Genomic DNA, 20,297 nt, shown 5'->3' with positions numbered 1-20,297 from the left:
GCACCCTATATAGTCCCCTGAATCTTCCAAGCATGATCTCTGGACACAGAATGCAAAACCAGGAGTAAGCCCTGAATACAGATGAATAGCCCAAACCAAAATAATTATTTGTTAACTGCCCATAAATCTGAGGATTTATCTCAAAACTTCAATGCTGTTCTATTGTGTTGAAAATCTCTTTATTCCAGCACCACACAATTTTGATTATTTTTGTTTTGTAAAGTCAGGAAATTCAGTTTCTCCCATCTTTTTATTTTCTCAAAATAGCTTTGCTAAGCCAAAAAGCCAAAGAGATAATACAGTGGGTAGGTGCTTGCCTTGTACCTGCTGACCCAATTTTGATCCCTGCTACCCTATATCATCTTCTACTTAATCCTTTGCCAAGAATAAGTCCGGATTATAAATGGGTATATGCTAATCTCACCCATATACCACCCACCCATATAAAAGAAAAAATAGATTTTTTTCAAATACAGATTTGAGTAGATTTGTTTTAGGTCTTTGAAGTATGACATCAGAATTCTGATTAGAATTGCTTAGAATCAGTACAGTGATAACAGGTTGTTTAAAGTCTAGCTTCTTAAACTTTACCTTGCAAAAAAAGATAATAACAAAAAAGTTTTTAAGGTCTTTTAACCAAAGTTAAAAGGTTGATAATAGATCTTTATAACCATAATTAAATATAATAATAAAGCTGGCATCACAAATAAGCAGAATAGGGGAGAATACATTTTAATTTATATAACTACAGAGTAACAATTTCATTTCTGAGTTCTGTAATATGATTTTAGAATTACATAAAATACATCAAAATTGTTTCTAGGTCAGTCAAAATTTTTCATTGAAATTACTGAAACACATGATTGCCTTGGGTTTTTTGTTTGTGTATGTGTTTAATTACTAGTTATGGAAGTAATATAGGTAACAGTTGAAATTTAGAGATAATTGTATGAATGTCAGTGAAAAAGATAAATCTGTATACTTGAAAATTAGAGGGGCCGGAGAGGTAGCATGGAGGTAAGGTGTTTGCCTTGCATGCAGGTCGGTGGTTCGAATCCTGGCATCCCATATGGTCCCCTGAACCTGCCAGGAGTGATTTCTAAGCATAGAGCCAGGAGTAACCCCTGAGCGCTGCCGGGTGTGACCCAAAAACATAAACAAAAAAAACAAAGAAAGAAAATTAAAATCTTTATAAAATAGTCAAAGCATAAAGGTCTAATTATAGTCAAACAAATGTAAAGGTAAGTCTAAGTAGAAAAGAGCTAATACCTTTATTATTGATAATCAAACAAATATTTCAAATTTGTGGCATAATAATTTTCAAAAAGGAGTGAAAATAAATGTTAATTAGAGATGAAGTCATGCCATTCATGGCAACTTGACTAGGTAGAGGCCAGAGTGAGAGAAATACTGCATCTCTAGTAACTAGAGTAACAAAGGGTTTAGACAATATTCATTGATGATAAACTGTGGACATAGAATTATAGGCCTGAGAATATCAGGTTGGGGGATTATTTGGCAGAACAGTAAGATGGACTGGTAGTAGTACAAGGTCATTGGTGGAGAGGAGTCTTGGACACTTGTTGATAAAGTGAGAATTACTCGATGCACCAAAACTATATCTGTTGAAACCATATCTCGTGTCCCAAGTGGAAACATGGGAGTGTGAGAGAGAAAATTGGGTCAGAGGTGACAAAGATAGTGGTGGAGGTCACAGCCACTTTGGTAGTTGTGAGGTACTTTAGTACTTGTACATCAGTACTATGACTTTAAACTCTGTTGTAACCATATTACTGAAACTACGATGAGAAACTGTTTGTTTTTGTTTTTGTTTTGAGGGTTGCCACACTGGCAATGCTTAGGGCTTATTCCTGGCTTTCCATTAAGGAACCATATGCATTGACAGAGATTTAAACCCAGGTCAACTTTGTGTAAGGCATATGTCCTTACTCACTTCACTGTACCTATTACTCTTGCCCCTGAAATTTTTTTTTAAAAGGAATTTTGGAAAATATTCAAACTTAGCAGTAATGAGTAACACAACTTAATAATTTTTCTCATCTATAGAAAGAATAATAATTATAATCAGCTTACAGATAGTGATATAGAAATTACATTACTATTAACAACTCCACTTCAATCTAATTTTTATACAGCAGTTTGTCAAAGGCCTGTGAAGAGCCCTATATTTTTTGAAGTAGGATTTTGTGTTTTAGCTTGCAAACCTATTCCTAAAAGCATATTCTAGGAAATTATTCAAAGAATAGAAATAGCTCTTTCATGGTTCTCATTTACACAATTCTATTTATATTGGTGAGAGACAGAAAACAACCTGCATATCAAAAAGAGAAGTACTTCAGAAAAATAGCTCTACCTACTCAAATGATAACATATTCTGTACCTTTAAAAATGATATTAGGAAAGGAAATTAGATCATTTATAACCTGTTAAAATTAAGATAAAGAATTATATTAAAATATATAAAATATATATCGAATACTAAAATAATTAAGATTAGCCATGAACTCTTTCCAGGAGTGATGTTACATTTTCCTTTGACATTTCTATTTATATAATCATTATATTTCCTTTATAATATAAATTGTTTTAACATACATGATCAGCTTCTGGTTTCATAATATAAATCATTGTGCACAGCAATAACTAATAATCTTGCTTTTCTTTCAGCCTTTTGTAGAAGAACAAGTTCAAGTAACTAGTTCTCACCAGAGAAATTGAGAGATGCATGTGCGTCATTTTATTTGAGGCAATGATAACCTCCTAGTCATTCTTTAATTTTCCAAGAGAACCAACTGAATAATTCCCAGTACTACACTGTAGAATGATGGAATGTGTCTCATCCAGGATTGCTGAGGATTTAGACAAGATTAGTGCCTTAGAGAGAGATACCTTGAGTGATAGCTGACTGCATGATTTAGCAATAAAATTCCTGTAATAGGCTATTGAGATTTGAGTATTTTTGTAACAGTGGCTTCATCTTGCCCACCTTAATGCAGTGTTTTCAAAATTAGGCTATTAAAGATATTACAAAATTAGGATATATATAAAGATAGTACAGTTCTGTTATAAAAAGTGAGAATTACTTAGCTCTATTTTTTAATCTATTAAAGAAGAAGACCTCGTATACAGATAATAACATCCTAAATCAGCAATGCAGATGATTATGTATGACACATTATGTGAAAGTCTACTGAAAGATAAATGAGACTCCACCTTTAGGTGTCGCTCATGACTCCCCCACTTTCTAATTTACTTTTATCGCTAATTGTATGGTATCTCCTTGTTTTTACTAAATCACACCTCATAGGATAGCCAGCTGGCATAAATGTCTACTAAGCAGGCAATCACTTTCAATCAAAAGTAAATGAGCACTGGCATATCTAAACTGGTACTAGGACTTTTAGATATACATTAATGCAATGAAATTAATATGAACTAATCAAAATTAATAAGATATTGGCTACTGTTACATTAAATTATCTAGAATGCTATCTAAATTAAAATTTTTTCATTTTTGTTAATAAAGTTTAAGTGCTAAAAGAGATAGTAGTATAAGGTCATTAAGAATTGAGCAGTTTCACCTTTCATATTTAAAAATTTTAACCAATGGTAACAAAAATGTCTCTCTTCTGAGGTTTAATAAGAATTAAAAAAAAATCTCAAACTCATGTTTGACCAAGAAATATTTTATTTGTGCTATACCTTAAATCATATAAATAAATAGCAGTCAGCAGTGATGACTTCCAAAATATGTCAGCAAGACTGATAGAGAAAATTCTTCTTAAGTCTTGAAATATGATTACAAAATTATACATTATGTGGGAAGTTCCTAATACAGCTGGGTGACAATGCAGAAATTCCTAAAATCTCTGAGGATATTTGCTAGATAGTTTTAGTGAAATAATCCAAGAACTAAAATCCATCTGCAAGAATAATTCTTAATTTTTTTAAAATCTCTGGAAAGCCATTAACTTAATGGGGTAAGTGGTTGGCAGTATGCCTGCTTTCACACCAATGAGCAATGAAATGTTTGTCCAAATATTGATATACCTGGAGCTTTGGAATCTTTAGTAGGTCTTTGCAGAGATCAATGGTTAGGTTATGGTTTTGTTTTGTTTGGTTTGGTCTGGTTTGGTTTGGGTTGTTTTTTTGTTGTTGTTTTTGTTTTGTTTTTTGGGCCATAACCCGGTAATGCTCAGGGGTTACTCCTGGCTATGTGCTCAGAAGTTGCTCCTGGCTTGGGGGACCCATATGGGGACACCGGGGGTGATCGAACCCGCAGTCCATCCAAGACAAGCGCAGGCAAGGCAGGCACCTTACCTTTAGCGCCAACGCCCGGCCCCGGTTTGGTTTGGTTTTGGGGCCCACAAACCAGCAGTACTCGGATTACTCCTGGCTCTTCACTCAGAAATTGATCCTGGCAGGTTCAGGGGAACGTATAGGATGCTGGGAATCAAACCCCAATTCGTCCCAAATCGTCTGCATGTCAGGCAAATGCTCTACACTGCTATTGATTCCAGCTCCACGAGGTTGTGTCTTTATTTCTTGCTCTGAAAGGTATTTAATTTCCAAAGCATCAGCTTCTTTTCTAAAATGGGTTACAGTAATACTTTCATAGGGTTACTGTAAGGTCTGAGACAGTAAATTATTTGAAATTTTGAACATACCTGGAAGCAATGAATGGCAATTAATATTTCAAACAAAATGTGTGTGTATTATCAAGAATGACTGGCCCCACTGCCAAGTTTTGAATGTTTGGACCCCTTCCAGTCTAAGGTCTACTTTATGAAGTTAGCTTTGTTTTTCACATTCTCAGATCAACCATGAGCTGTGTACGTTATTTGGTACAAAAACAGATTGTAATTTCCAGTACCTCTCACGTTGTGAATCCATCGGAAAGTACTCCAGGGCATGATCAAAGCACTTCTCTCCAAGCTCTGCATGGACAACCCCAGTACCTGGGATGATCACCTATCAGCCATTTCTTTTGCCTTCAATATGACACACTTGGTACGTGCTGCTTTAAAATTTCACATTCTTTCAACTTAGAACCGTTTCTTTCATAGAAAAGAAAATACAAATAGCTGCTTGTTTTCATCCAAACAGGAGCCTACTAAAATACACCATATTTTCAAATGTTTAACCGAAACCCTCACATGCCTGAGATGTCAGAAATTCTTCATAAAGTGGACGGTGATAATAGAAGCGTGTTTGACAAATCCTGTGTGCAATTAAAGAATCAAATACAACAATAGAGACTAAGACGGCTTCAGTGCACCAGGTGATGCAATCTAAAAAAATAAGTTAAGTTTTTTTTTTTTGTTTTTTTTTTGAGGGGGAGGCCACTGGTAATATTTGACCAACTGGGTTGGTGGTTCAATGCCAGGCCAGAGTAAGTGGTGCAGTCTAGGCTGTGGAGTTCTGATGATACCTGTTGGGCCATTCCTAGGGATGCTCACAGGCCTCCAAGGGATGAGCCCTATGGTTACCAGGGTACCCATGTAACACAAGAAAACAAACCCAGATTGGGCATATGCTAGACATGGGCCCCAATAACTGTATTGTCTCCAGGCCCCTAAAAAGAAATTGATGGACAATCTTTACTATGTTATACACGTTATATACTTAAAAATGTTTTCTCTTTCAAATTCTGCTCATTTTCAATAAGCAGTATACTTATTAGCTATGAAAATATGATAAACAAAAATGGGGAAACCACCTTATGGAGTCAAACCTTATCATCCTTCAGTAATTTTTTGTTGTTGTTTTTTTGGGGGGTCACACCCGGCAGCGCTCAAGAGTTACTCCTGGCTCTACACTCAGATCAGCCCTGGCAGGCACGGGGGACCATATGGGATGCCGGGGTTCGAACCACCATCCTTCGGCATGGAAGGCCTTACCTCCACGCTAGATCGCCTAGTTCCCACCCTTCAGTATTTTTGGAAAAATTACTTGAGCTATGTCGGTTTAAACAAAAACGGGGAAACCCACCTTATAGATTCAAACCTTATCACCCTTCCAGTACTTTTTTTGGAAAAAATAGCTTAAGCTTTCTCAGTTTATCTTTATAAAATTGCAGCTATACCATACTGGCTTTTTAAAGTCTTCTCTGAAGAATTACTCTGGATGCTTGTCTATCTTTAATTGTAGTTCATTAATAACTGTTTTTGTTGTAACAGTGCTATTGTCAGTTTTTACAAGAAAAAAATCAGTTTAAAAAAAACTTGATTGCTCTTTCACTTTTGTGTTCTTTGCTTGTAGATGGAAAACAACAATTTTGAAGAAAGAAGCAAAAGTAAAAGCATTGTTAAAAAGAAACCGAAGCAGCTAAATCCTTTTCAACTAAAAGTGGGTCATGAAGTTTTAAGACAAAGGAAAAATTGGTGGAAGGATGGTCGTTTCCAGTCAGAATGGGTTGGCCCCTGTGTCATAGACTATATTACTGAAAGTGGTTGTGCTGTCCTAAGAGACAGCACTGGAACTAGATTGAAAAGACCTATCAAAATGTCCCACTTAAAGCCCTATGTGAGAGAATTCACCGAGCCAGGTAGGTATCACTTCCCCACAGTTTTACTCTTTTTGAGGAGAGACCTGAAAACTGCAAGAACTCTTGCTCTCTTCCCCTGTTCTAGTTAGACTTCTTTGCCCTCCTCCTTTAGTATAGATTTAGAGATGGAATGTCTTGTAGCCTTCTCATCATTGGTAGGCAGTTTTAAAACTTTTTATTTTAACATGTTGTCTACATCCTTCCTCTCTGTTCATATGGGAGATACTGCACTTGTTTTACAGAAGGAAATTTTCTATAGTTTCGCTCTCCCATTATTTTGTCACTTGGGCCTTAGTTTAGATTAAAAGAGCAGTCACAATAAGGACAAAACAAGCATGCTAACTGAAACCCAATTGTGAGAGAAATTAAGCACATGCGATTTCTTTTGAGTATCGCATTGTAGTAAGGCCAAGTTGGTCGCATGGGCAGGTGTAGAATTTATAAGTAGACTCAGAACACTCCTAAGTTCCAAGAAAAGTTGGTTATACCCAAGCCCATCTACCCCAGATGGGTGGAAGTTATTTTTCATCTTAGCCAATTAGTTTTGTTTTTTCTCTAAAGAAAGATAAAATCTTATCTTCAAATTATGGAAGGTCTAATTCAGTAGATTCTAAAAATAGAACAACTGAATCCATTAATATGTTTAAGCATGTACGAACAATAGCAGTAAAAGTAGATTACCTATATTTACCTTATTTCAATTTTAGGATCAGACACCTTTGGGAGACTGCAGTACTAATTCACCAGGTCTTGTACCTTCCCTTTACCTTCTAACAGACTCTTTACTCTGAGTGAATTTACCTTGTACTATTCTGTCATGAATACACAGTATTTCTTTCTCTTTGCTTCGTGCACATCCAATCCTTGTGCTTTCACTCAGTTCTAAGCTACCCTTTATGTGTTCTCCTTTTGTAGATTAAGTAGGAAGGACGAGACTATACAGTTAATGCTTTCTTTTCTTTCTTTTTTTGTCTTTTCTTTCTTAACATGATATCCTTCCTTAATCTTTGGCATCCAATCAGGAATTGCTCCTTTCAAACTCTCACTTACTGCAAAATTTACATTTAAAATGTTACTGTCTCAGATCTTTTTCAGCATTTTGAATTTGCTCTTGCCAAATACTTTCTAGGAAAGAGACAAATTTTTCACTTTTTACAGATATTTCAAAATTCAGTTGAAAATAGTAAGTGTATAGTTTTAAAATAGTAGGTGTATATTTTTTGCATTATTCTTAATTCTCTATAGATATTTTTCTAGTAATTCAAAGGAAAGTGAAATATTAATACTGATATTATACACAAGGAACCTGAGATTGATGGAGAAAATTGTTTTATTTTGTTTTCTGACATAACCAAAGGTAATAGTGATCTGGAATGTGGTGTCGTTTACTCTCTGATGTCAGTTACCATCCCATATTTTATTTGACACAGATTTAGATAAGCCATAGCCAAAAGAATTATGAATGTGTCCACCTGCTTTGTCAGACTGCTCTTAAACTGAGATTTCATAACTGCATTCAGGACTCTGTCCAAAAAGCTAGCTCCTGTTGCTAGCCTTTTATCCATTCTTATCTACAACTTAGTGTGGACAGAGCACACTCAGTAATTGGGCCCTGTTATGTCTCAACCCTATTTTAAGCAAGTCGGTTTGCTACTTTGACTAGTTCAATGTCAGGCAAATGAGATAAATTTTGTGGAATACTAAAGTGTCACTTTGTAATCTCTCATGCTGTCCTTCGAGAAGAAAAAAATATTGTTAACCCATTCTGTTCAACTTGTTTTTAATTTGTCTCATTTTGGTAGGAATTACTTTGATAGGTGTGTGACTGCCTCCTCCAGAGGCTTATTGCCCTTTACAGTTGAAAAGCTTCACTTGTAAAATGGCCACTGGTTTATAAACTTATACTGCTGCAGACACAAATTACAAATTTAGTGAGATAAAGTTTCACATGTGTTTCCTTAAAGTTCCCTTACAAAAAGTTCCAACAAAGTCTCAGCATAGTAAAACCAAGGTATTGGCAAAGCTGTGCTTTCTGAAAATTCTCAAAGAGAGAATTTCCTTGTCTTTTCTGCCTTTTAGAGAGATTGTCTTCATCACATGACTTGTGTGTCTCTGAGGTCAAAGATCTACTCTGATGGGTAGAGTCTATCCTACTACATCATTGCAACATTTTCTTCCTCTTTCACATTTAAGGACCTTTATTCTTCGTACTCTCTTAAAAAAAAACAGAATTATCCTTTTCTGTTAAGTCTAGCTAGTCAGCAGCCTTTATTTCAACTAGCCTAATCATCATTTTCATGTAAGTTAACAGATTTACAGGTTTCTTGTTTGAGTACCTGAACTTCATCAGGGTAAGAAAGATAAGTAATTCTGAAATCTTTTACTTTATCTTGTGTTTTAACAAATAGCCCAGCAACTCAGACTTTTCTTCTGAGACTTTGATTTTAACTTTTCTTTCTCTTTCTCCTTATGGGAAACTTAAAGTTTTATTTCATAAACGTGTTCTTTTTCTTTTTTTACTCCTTAAAACAACATATATAATAGTATTTCAGAACTTGAGAATGCTTCAGTTCCTAAGAAACTAAAGTCTTAGTCTAATCAAAAATAAAGTGGTGCTTTCATCATATAAATCATAATCATAGCCAATTAGAATGAGAAAACTACTTAAAATCTGTCATGGAATGTGATTGACTAAAAAAATTTATTTTTAACATGTTTGTTTACCTCAATTTTTAGGATAAAACTTTATCTTGTTCTTTTCTGTCTGTCTAATGTAGGATTATTCTATTTCAGTACCTACAATACTACTTATTATCTCTGTGGTAAAGCTTCAACAATTTTCCTTATGACAGTCTTTGCTGATTTCTCTAGATTCTAGTAGGTTCAGACCTTAGCGGAAGCTGAATTATATTTGATTTTTTGAAATGAATGAGAATTTTGTTTTCCACACACATAAGATTTGAAATGCGAAGAATAGTTTTCTATCATAAACAAAGTGATTTGTATGGAATTTACTGATCCTTGTTCTATGATCCTTGTTCTCTATAGTTTTATTACAGTAAAGTTCTTTAAAGTTTATCACTTATTTAGAAGAAGAGAGATATAGAGTATATGGAATATATTTCCTTGATACATATACGTTCTTATATGTATCAAGAAAAATATATATTATAAAAATTCTCTAATATCAAACAGATGAGGCTAGTAAAGTCCATTTGTTTCTCTATTTCCTAGACAAATAGGAAGTTTGAACCTGAGGATCTGTGAATGCATTTCTGGAAAATCCTAATGTCTTTGTCTAAGATCTTTACATCTCTGCATGTTTTCTATGTTGATAAATGTTCAGTGGATATATTTTTAAAATTAGATCTGCTTCATCTCTGTGGAAATAACAGTTTTGAGACCTGAGTCAGCCTTCATCAAAGGTTTATAAGGATCTTAGAAAATATCTTAAATGACCATATTATATCATCACTGATTCTTTATAGCATGATACATGCCTTGAACTTATGGATTTCATTATAGTTCATTATATATTTTTCAGCTAAACTTTTTTATTTGTGGGGAGGTATGGAATGCTCAGTGGACTCAGGGACCTCTCCTGGCAGTTCTTGGTCAGTTGTGCCAGACATTCAGAGGTGAGATCCAAGGTTGTTCTGGGACCACTTAGACCCAGAAGTTTCAGAGCCCTCCAGGGCCTAGGTGTTGCTGGGGTCAGGCACTTTCACCACTAAACTTTGTCCTGGCTCCAGCTAACCTTTTTCAGTTCTCCTATAAACTACCAGTAGACTTCTTCAGTATTGCCAGACTAATAGTCAACTTTTATGTTAAGGCTCAAGTGACACATTTTAAGTGTTTTAGTTTCATCTTTTTTCTTGCTGCTCTTGGGCACTTCTTGTGTTTTACATAATTTATAGTTTTCTTTATCTAATTTGTCTTTCAGAATTATTTCTCTTCTCAAGAAACTCATCCCATGTAAAAACAAATTTTCTAACTACCTTAATGCTTCCTATTTCCGATAAAATTCTATGTTTTACTGGATCTCCTCTTTTTCTTTGTTACTGTTTTTGCAGCAAGGGTGTACACACTAGTGTTTGGTACTCGCTGGGGTCACACACTCAGTAATGGTGTTTGCACACACTTGGTTTTTAGCTAGCTGTGGAGATTGGCTGATTGTGGGGATCTGAAATGGCTGTGATTCTGAGATTGGACACATGTGGAGCAGTTTCAGGACCTGTAAGTCAGGCACTCCATGTTTGAATTAGACCCTTCTATTCTGTATTTTCTTAATAGCATTCTCTTTATCAAACTACTTCTTTTACATTAGTAAGAATTGATAGGATTAGTATTGCAAAGTTTCTCAAAACTCAATCACAACTGTACACTTTGCTTAATGAAGATCTAAAATAAAAAAATGGAAAGCCCATAGAAACCTAACTCCACCTATGGGAATCACTTTACTTCATGCTGAAGTTTTGAACTGATATTCTTAAGTATATGCAATGCTTGGGTCAAAATAGACTGACTTCAGGAATTTTCCATGTAAATATTAGATCAAGGATATATAATGAGATTGTGTTATCAAATTTATATGCCCTTAGGAACCTTCACTGTTTTCAACTCTAAATGAGTAATAAGACTTTATTTTGATTATTTTTTTACTTTAAAGGGTGAGAGCTCCATAAACCACAGGTTTTTAGACTTATATGGCCAAACACCACCATTTTAGACAAACAATTACTCATTACGGGGGCCTTAGAGACAATTTAGGACTGAAGGCACAAGCCTTCCCTTCAGATCACCCACTTCAATTCCTGATACCACAAGATTCCCTGAGTGAACATTATGGGCCCAGCTCTGGAGACAGTATACTGCCAGATGTAGCCTTAGAGGCCTTAACTGAGAATACTGGAAGGAACCTGGGGGCTTCCTAAGCCCCACTTAGGAAACACACTCACCCCAAATAAATAAAATACCTTTCCAAAAAATAAGTAAAATCACTCAATACCCCCTTAAAAGAAACATGTCTTTAGACGAATAAGTAGAAATTACTCCTCAGCTGTGCCAGAGTCTTCTCATTTCCACCAGTCACTCTACCTTTGCAGTGGCTCTTCTACTGAGAGCCATGGAGCCCTTTTGGGAAAACACTTTAGGCTTCCAAGAAATCTGCTACTGTTTGGAGAGAAAATCCAGAATGAGAAATAGGACTTCAGGAAACCAGTTAGCTATGATGGCAGAGTTCCTATTGTAATTTGTTCAGCAGTTTGGAGTGGGAAGTATTAAGGCACAGCCTTGCTGAGCACTGCCTGCGATTCCTTCCCTGACATTATGTAGTCCCTTGAAAATTATTATAAGATGCCCCTAGAAGTGCCCCGACATTACCAGGGTTACCCTTGCACGGAATATTGAATCCCCAGGCCTTGTTGGCCAAGGTGGCAATGAGTCTCCTGAATGCCAATTGTTAACCTGTCCCCAAAAAATATAGATTGTGTCAGGACTTATTATACATATTGACCTTTGCACAGATGCTGGCTACTCTGCCATGAGCTTAACTGCTGGTACATTTTCCCAAGTGAGAATCTGCATGATGGTTATGACTGATAAAAATTTGTTCAAAGTAGAATTCCTTGTTAGTATTCAACATGGATTTCCCTACACCATACTAGTGTGTTTGGGTATCAAATTATATTTGAATAAGTTAAAGCTTTTTCAGCCAACTTTATCATAGTCTCCTTGCACATTTCTATGCATAACCTTTAAAACTTTATCTTCATTTTAATTCCTGACTTCACAATAGCTCTTTTTATTTGTTGGCAAATTGTAAGATTTTTTTAAAGATTGAGGTGATGTTGGGACATGTGTGGGATATTCTGGGTTCCTTGTCATGAGGTGTGTGGTAAATCTTTACATCAGGATCATAAATATTCTTGCCAATATGTTACCTAAACTATGATAAATGTTTATTTTATTGTAAGGATAACACAAAAATAATAAGATCAAGTCAAATGATTGCAGCTCCTTTTATTCAACTAACTTTTAATATTTTAGTAATTTACTCAGAAGTAAAGTCATGGGGCCGGGCGGTGGCGCTCGAGGTAAGGTGCCTGCCTTACCTGCGCTAGCCTAGGAGACGGACCGCGGTTCGATCCCCCGGCGTCCCATATGGTCCCCCAAGCCAGGAGCGACTTCTGAGCGCATAGTCAGGAGTAACCCCTGAGCGTCACCGGGTGTGGCCCAAAAACCAAAAAAAAAAAAAAAAAAAAAAAAAAAGAAGTAAAGTCATGCACACACACACACACACACACACACACACACACACACACACAATATATATATATAATATATATATATATATATATATATATATATATTTATATATATATATATATATATGTATGTATGTATGTATTTCTCATTTATTCTATAAGCCTGATCTTCCACCATTTACTCATACCTGCCAGGACAGCTCACAAGGAAAAAAAAAACTTGTCTCAAAATCTTTTCCCTTTCATGAATTCTGTATGTATGAACTCTCAAATTTATATATAATTTGATAAATGCTTTGACAGACATATATATTTGTTAAAGTGTTAATCTTAATAGTTTTAATTGGGATTTGTGTTTTTCTTTCAGTTTTGTTAATTTTGAAATGATTGACTAAAAAAGCAAACTTCTGTGTTGTTTTTTTTTTCAGAGAGTCTTTATATGTTACAAGGTTCAGTAGTCACAGATCATGACTATGTAGGATTTCCAGACGTCTCAGTTGGAACTTACCAAGCAAATATTCTGGTTGAAGATGCAACTATTGGTGTTGTTGATAATGGATTACTGACAACAAACAAAGACCGTGAACTATTAGAATATAAGAATAACAAAATCTCTCCATTAATGGATCATAATGCTCTTGAAAAACAGACGTTTAATCTGTTGAACTCTTCAAATCAAGTTCTTGAGTATTTAAGTTAGTCAAATCTGAATTCACATAATGTGCTTATTAGAACATAAAACTTGAGTCTTGATAACTTTTTCTTTTTTTTTTTTTTTCATTTTTTTCTTTAATACGTTTTATTTAAACACCTTGGTTACAAACATGATTGTGGTTGGGTTTCAGTCATATAAGATGACACCCCCCATCACCAGTGCAACATTCCCACCACCAATGTCCCAAATATTCCCTCCTCCCCTCCCCGCCCCACCTGTACTCTAAAAAGACTTTCTATTTCCCTCATACATTTTCATTGTTAGTATAGTTCTCAGTGTGGTTATTTCTCTAACTAAACTCATCACTCTTTGTCTCTCTTTTGTCTCTGAAAATTGTTGAGAAATATCTTTTATTTTTCTTAAAACCCATAGATAAGTGAGACCATTCTGCATCTTTCTCTCTATCTGACATATTTCACTCAGCATAATAGATTCCATGTACATCCATGTATAGGAAAATTTTATGACTTCATCTCTCCTCACGGCTGCATAATATTCCATTGTGTATGTGAACCTCAGTTTCTTAGCCATTCATCTGTTGAAGGGCATCTTGGTTTTTTCCAGAGTCTTGCTATAATAAATTATGCTTCAATAAATATAGGTGTAAGGGAGGGATTTTTGTATTGTATTTTTGTGTTCCTCAGGTATATTCCTAGGAGTGGTATAGCTGGATCATATGGGAGCTCAATTTCCAGTTTTGGGAAGAATCTCCATATCGCTCTCCAAAAAGGTTGAACTAGTCAGCATTCCCAATGGCAGTGAATAAGAGTTCCTTTCTCATCGCATCCCCTCCCTGTCAACACTGCTTGTTCTCATTCTTTGTGATGTGTGCCAATCTCTGTGGTGTGAGGTGGTACATCATCATTTTGATTTGCATCTCCCTGATGATTAGTGATGTGGAACATTTTTTCATGTGCCTTTTGGCCATTTGTATTTATTCTTTATCAAAGTGTTTGTCCATTTCTTCTCCCCATTTTTTGATGGGATTAGATGTTTTTTCTTCTAGAGTTCTGTCAGTGCCTTGTATATTTTGGATATTAGCCCCCTATCTGATAGATATTCGGTGAATAGTTTCTCCCAATCAGTGGGTGGCTCTTGTATCCTGATCACTATTTTCTTCAATGGGCAGAAGCTTCTCAGCTTAATAAATACCCATCTGTTAATCTCTGCTTTCACTTGTTTGGAGAGTGCCGTTTTTTCCTTGAAGATTCCTGTAGTCTCAATGTCATGGAATGTTTTACCTACGTGTTGTTCTATATACCTTATGGTATCAGGTCTGATATCAAGGTCTTTAATCCATTTGGATTTTACCATCGTACAGATGTTAGCTGGGGTTCTAAGCTCGCTTTTTTGCAAGTGGCTAGCCAGTTGTGCCAACACCACTTGTTGAAGAGGCTTTCTTTGCTTCATTTAGGATTTTTTGCTCTTTTATTAAATATTAGGTGATTGTATGTCTGGGGGAAATTCTCTGAGTACTCAAGCCTATTCCACTGATCTGAGGGTCTATCTTAATTCCAATACCATGCTGTTTTGATAACTATTGCTTTCTAATACAGTTTAAAGTTGGGGAAAGTAATACCTCCCATATTCTTTGTCCCAATAATTGCTTTAGCTATTCGAGTGTGTTTATTGTTCCAAATGAATTTCAAAAGTGCCTGATTTACTTCTTTGAAGAATATCATGGGTATCTTTAGAGGGATCGCATTAAATCTATACAATGCTTTGGGGAGTATTGCCATTTTAATGATATTAATCCTGCCAATCCATGAGCAAGGTATGTGTTTTCATTTCCGTGTGACCTCTCTTATTTCTTGGAACAGAGTTTTATAGTTTTCTTTCTATAGGTCTTTCACATTTTTAGTCAAGTTGACTCCAAGATATTTGAGTTTGTGTGGCACTAATGTGAATGGGGTTGTTTTCTTAATGTCCATTTCTTCCCTATTATTATTAGTATATAGAAAAGTCATTGATTTTTGTGTGTTAATTTTGTAGCCTGCCATCTTGCTATATGAGTCTATTGTTTCTAGAAGGTTTCTGGTAGTCTATGTAGAGTATCATGTCATCTGCAAACAGTGAGAGCTTGACTTCTTCCTTTCCTATCTGAATTCTCTTAATATCTTTTTCTTGCCTGATCACTATAGCAAGGACTTCCAGTGCTATGTTGAATAGGAGTGGTGAGAGAGGACAGCCTTACCTTGTGCCATAAATAAGAGGGAAGGCTTTTAGTTTTTCTCCATTGAGGATAATATTTGCCACTAGCTTGTGGTAGATGGCCTTAACTAGATTGAGAAAGGTTTCTTCCATTCCCTTCTTGCTGAGAGTTTTGATCAAGAATGGGTGTTGGACATTATCAAATGCTTTCTCTGAGTCTATTGATAGAATCATATGATTTTTATTTTTCTTGTTGTTGAAGTTGTGTATTATGTTGATAGATTTATGGATGTTAAACCATCCTTGCAATCCTGGGATGAAACCTACTTGATCATAATGAATGATCTTCTTGATGAGGCATTGAATCCCATTTGCCAGGATTTTGTTGAGGATCTTTGCATCTGTGTTAATCAGGGATGTTGGTCTGTAATTTTTCTTTTTTGGTAGTGCATCTGTCTCATTTAGGTATCAAGGTAATGTTGGCTTCATAAAAGCTATTTAGAAGTGTTCTCGTTTTTTCGATTTCATGAACGAGTTTTGCCAGGATTGGTAGTAGTTCCTTTTGAAAGGTTTTAAAGAATTCATTAGTGAATCTAGCTGGGCCTGGGCTTTTGTTTTTAGGCAGACATTCGATTACCATTTTAATTTCATCAGTAGTGACAGGAGTGTTTAGATATGCTACATTCTCTTTATTCAACCGTGGAAGGTTAAGAGTTTAAGAATTTATACATTTCTTCCAGGTTCTCATTTTTAGTGGCATAGAGTTTCTCAAAGTAGTTTCTGATTACCCTTTGAATCTCTGCAATATTGGTAGTGATCTCCCCTTTTTCATTTCTAATATGAGTTATCAAGTTTCTCTCTCTCTTTTTGTTAGTTTTCCTAATGGTCTATCAACCTTGTTTATTTTTTCGAAGAACCAACTTCTGCTTTCGTTGATCTTTCGGATTTGGGGGGGGGGGTCCCACTTCATTGATTTTTGCTCTCAGCTTTTTTATTTCCCTCTGTCTCCCTATTTTTAGGTCCTTTTTTTGAGCACTTTCTAATTCTATGAGCTGCGTCATTAAGCTATTCAGGTAGGCCCCTTCCTTCCTGATGTGTGCTTACAAATAAATTTTCCTCTCAGTACCGCTTTTGCTGTGTCCCATAGGTTGTGATAGTTTGTGTCTTTATTATCATTTGTTTCCAGGAACTTTTGATTTCCTCTTTGATTTCATCTCGGATCCAGTGGTTATTCAGTACGAGACTGTTTAACTTCCAGGTATTAAAGTTTTTTTCTGTGTCCCTTTTGAATTCGCATATAATTTCAGAGCCTTGTGGTCAGCGAAGGTAACCTGCAAAATTTTTATCCTCTTGATATTATGGAGGTATATTTTATGTGCCAGCATGTAGTCTATCCTGGAGAATGTCCCATGTACATTGGAGAAAAATGTTTCTGGGGGTGGAGTGCCCTATATATATATCTACTAGGCCTTTTTCTTCATTTCTCTTCTCAGGTCTAGTATATTGTTGGGTTTCAATCCAGTTGACCTATCAAGTGTTGACAAAGCCATGTTGATGTCCCCCACAATTATTGTGTTGTTATTGATATTATTTTTTTATATTTTCCAACAGTTGTGTTAAATATTTTGCTGGCCCCTCATTCGGTGCATATATGTTTAGGAGAGTGATTTCTTCCTGCTGTACATATCCCTTTATTAATACAAAATTTCCATCTTTGTCCCTTACAACTTTCCTGAGTATCAAGTTTGCATCATCTGATATTAGTATGGCCACTCCAGCTTTTTTATGGGTGTTGTTTGTTTGGATAATTTTCCTCCAGTCTTTTATTTTGAGTCTATGTTTGTTCTGACTATTGAGGTGTGTTTCTTGTAGGCAGCAGAAGGTTGGATTGAGTTTTTTGATCCATTTAGCCACTCTGTCTTTTAACTAGTGCATTTAGTCCATTGACATTGAGAGAAAGAATTGTCATGGGATTTAGTGCCATCTTTATATCTAAGTTTGGTGTGTCTGTTTTTTAGTCTTGTCTTAAAGTAGGTCTTTCAGTTTTTCTTTTAAGACTGGTTTTGAATCTATAAAGTTTCTGAGCTGTTGTTTGTTTGTGAAACCATGTATTCTTCCTTCAAACCTGAAAGTGAGTTTTGCTGGGTACAGTATTCTAGGCGAAGCATTTATTTCATTGAGTTTTGTCACTATGTCCCACCACTGCCTTCTGGCCTTGAGAGTTTCTGGTCACAGGTCTGCTGTAAATCTCAAGGATATTCCCTTGAATATAATTTCCCTTTTTGATTTTGCTGCTTTCAGAATTCTGTCTCTATCTGTGGGATTCGTCATTGTGACTAGGATGTGTCTTGGTATGTTTTTTCTGGGGTCTTTTAGTTGGTACTCTTTAGGCATGCGGGATTTGATTGCAACCATTCTTTAGCTCTGGTAGTTTCTCTTTAATGATGTTCTTGACCGTTGATTTTTCCTGGAGATTTTCTTCCTGGGTCTCTGGGACTCTAATGATTCTTAAGTTGTTTCTATTGAGCTTATCATAGACTTCAATTTTCATTTGTTCACATTCTTTGACTAATTTTTCCATTGTCTGTTCATTTGCTTTAAGGTTTTTTTCCAGTCTCTTCTGCTATATGGAGTTGTTATGTATCTTATCCTCCAGAGCACTAATTCTATCCTCAAATCTGTTACCCTGATGGAGAGGTTATCCATTTTGTCATTCAATTTGTTTACTGAGTTTTTCAGACCTGTTATTTGATCTGTTATTTCAGTTTGGAGTTTTCTGATTTCTGTCTTCATATTTTCTTGGTTCATATTAGTGTTCTATTTAACTCGATCCATGGTTTCTTTGAGTTCTGTTAGCATCTTCCATATTTCTTCTCTAAACTCCTTATCTGAGAGACTGACTAGTTGGTTGGTCATGTTCAGTCATCAGAGTTGCCATCTTCATTCTCTATACCTGATGCTGGCCTGTGTTGTTTCCCCATGATCACACTTGTATTGTGGGTTTTTCTACATGTTGTAGTGGTATTCATTGGCTAAATCATGTGTGCAGCCACGCTCCTCTGGCTCCACCCTTTCTGGGCGGGAGCCTCCAAGGAAGGAGAACCCTCCGTGGATGAAGCCACACATAGGATCAAATCGTGTGGTGGTGGGGTTCATTCATTAGAGCACACGGCCATGAAACAAAGCGGAGTTGCCATGCTCTTCTGGAGCCTCTAGGAGAGTGATTTTGCTGGGCCCTTATCGGCCCACTCAGGATAGGTTCAGGACATAGGACATTAGAAATACAGGCACAGGCGACACTCACAGTCTCTCTCAGTTGGTAATCACTTGAGCAGGGGCAGATTCTCCAGCCTGACGTCACAGACAGAGGACCTACCTTTCTGCAATTTACTGTTGATTGCTGATTTTCACTGTAGGACACAGTCTTCCTTGGCTTTCTAGCCCAACCCGAACAACTCTAAGAAAACAATTTTGCTGGGTCCTTTTCGGTACTCTTTGGAGAGGTTCAGGACACAACAGTAGAAAAACATGAGCAGGCGACACTCACAGTCAGTCTTTCCCAAGTTATTTTATTTTATTTATTTTATATTTTTGTTTTGTTTTTTATATATAATTTTTATTTTGTCCAAAGTGGCTTACATATCTTTCACAGTAATATTTTAGGTACATATTAACAATGTGTCAGGGGAATTCACCTCACCAAAGTTGTTCTCAATCCCCATTCCCATCTTGCATCCCATACCCCCCACCCTCAACCCCCAAGCTGCTAGTATAAGTGGTCCCCTCTGTGTTCTTGCTTATTATTTAGTGATCATACAACTGTTTGGTCTTTATAACCTCCACTCTTTTCTCTTCTATTTGAGGGGCAGTACAGATAGTTCAAGTTATGTGGTTTTGTTTAAAGAAAAGAAGAGCAATAAAATGGGGTAAAAATCAAATAAGCTGAAAATGGGAGGAGTGCTTTTAGAGGCTCTCAACCTCAGTTTGAGAGAGAAAGAGAAGGAAGTGAAACACCACAACCATACAAAAGGAGATCTCACATTAAAAAAAATCAAGTGAGCACTACAGCAATAAAGACAAGTACCACATATTAACCACGGTCCTGAAATGAAGACATAACAGCGCAAAAAGGAGAAAGGAAAAAAATTGGAGAGAACAACTTCAATATCCAAACTCAAACAAAGAAATAAAAATAGAAATAAATAGATAAATAAAAAAAATTATTTTGTGTTTTTTTTTTCCCTGCATAAGCATAGTAAATATTGGGGACATTAGAGAGGGAATTCCCTTGGCCTAAAAGCTACAGGGATTCTCCTCCTTTGTCATGGGAATAACTATAGACTCCTTGCATGTTCATTTACTCTTCCCTCTGTGCCTTTGTGGTGTATGGAAGGCTTCAGCTCTGTCATGGGTGATAAAATCAGACCTCTATATCTAGAGATCTTGGTATCTGCACAGGTCCAGGAACAGAGCTTATGATGAAGTCTCTTAGTTGTTCTAGAAGTTCTGTTCCTTCACTGTCAATTTAATCCTTCTTTAGTTGGTGGTCTTGGTCATTGCTCTGATCCCAGTAGGGAGCCTGGAATAGAGTCTTTCG

At 36.0% G+C, this 20,297-nt stretch overlaps 1 protein-coding gene across 1 annotated transcript in view; it reads left to right on the top strand.

Annotated features, from left to right (window-relative positions):
* The window catches only part of GIN1 (gypsy retrotransposon integrase 1), a 38,167-nt gene extending 24,633 nt beyond the window's left edge, over positions 1 to 13,534 (top strand). The window contains 7 exon segments of the mRNA XM_049769180.1: positions 4,838 to 4,870; positions 4,872 to 4,928; positions 4,930 to 5,035; positions 5,131 to 5,232; positions 5,235 to 5,302; positions 6,283 to 6,568; positions 13,263 to 13,534. Of these exon segments, the coding sequence (XP_049625137.1) occupies positions 4,838 to 4,870; positions 4,872 to 4,928; positions 4,930 to 5,035; positions 5,131 to 5,232; positions 5,235 to 5,302; positions 6,283 to 6,568; positions 13,263 to 13,534 (924 nt within the window).
* Positions 13,535 to 20,297: the final 6,763 nt, after the last annotated feature.

Source organism: Suncus etruscus, chromosome 2 (genome assembly GCF_024139225.1).
Source record: "Suncus etruscus isolate mSunEtr1 chromosome 2, mSunEtr1.pri.cur, whole genome shotgun sequence".
Classification (NCBI taxonomy): domain Eukaryota; kingdom Metazoa; phylum Chordata; class Mammalia; order Eulipotyphla; family Soricidae; genus Suncus; species Suncus etruscus.
The sequence above is the reverse complement of the archived record's forward strand: the minus strand, read 5'-3'. Positions and strand labels throughout refer to the sequence as shown.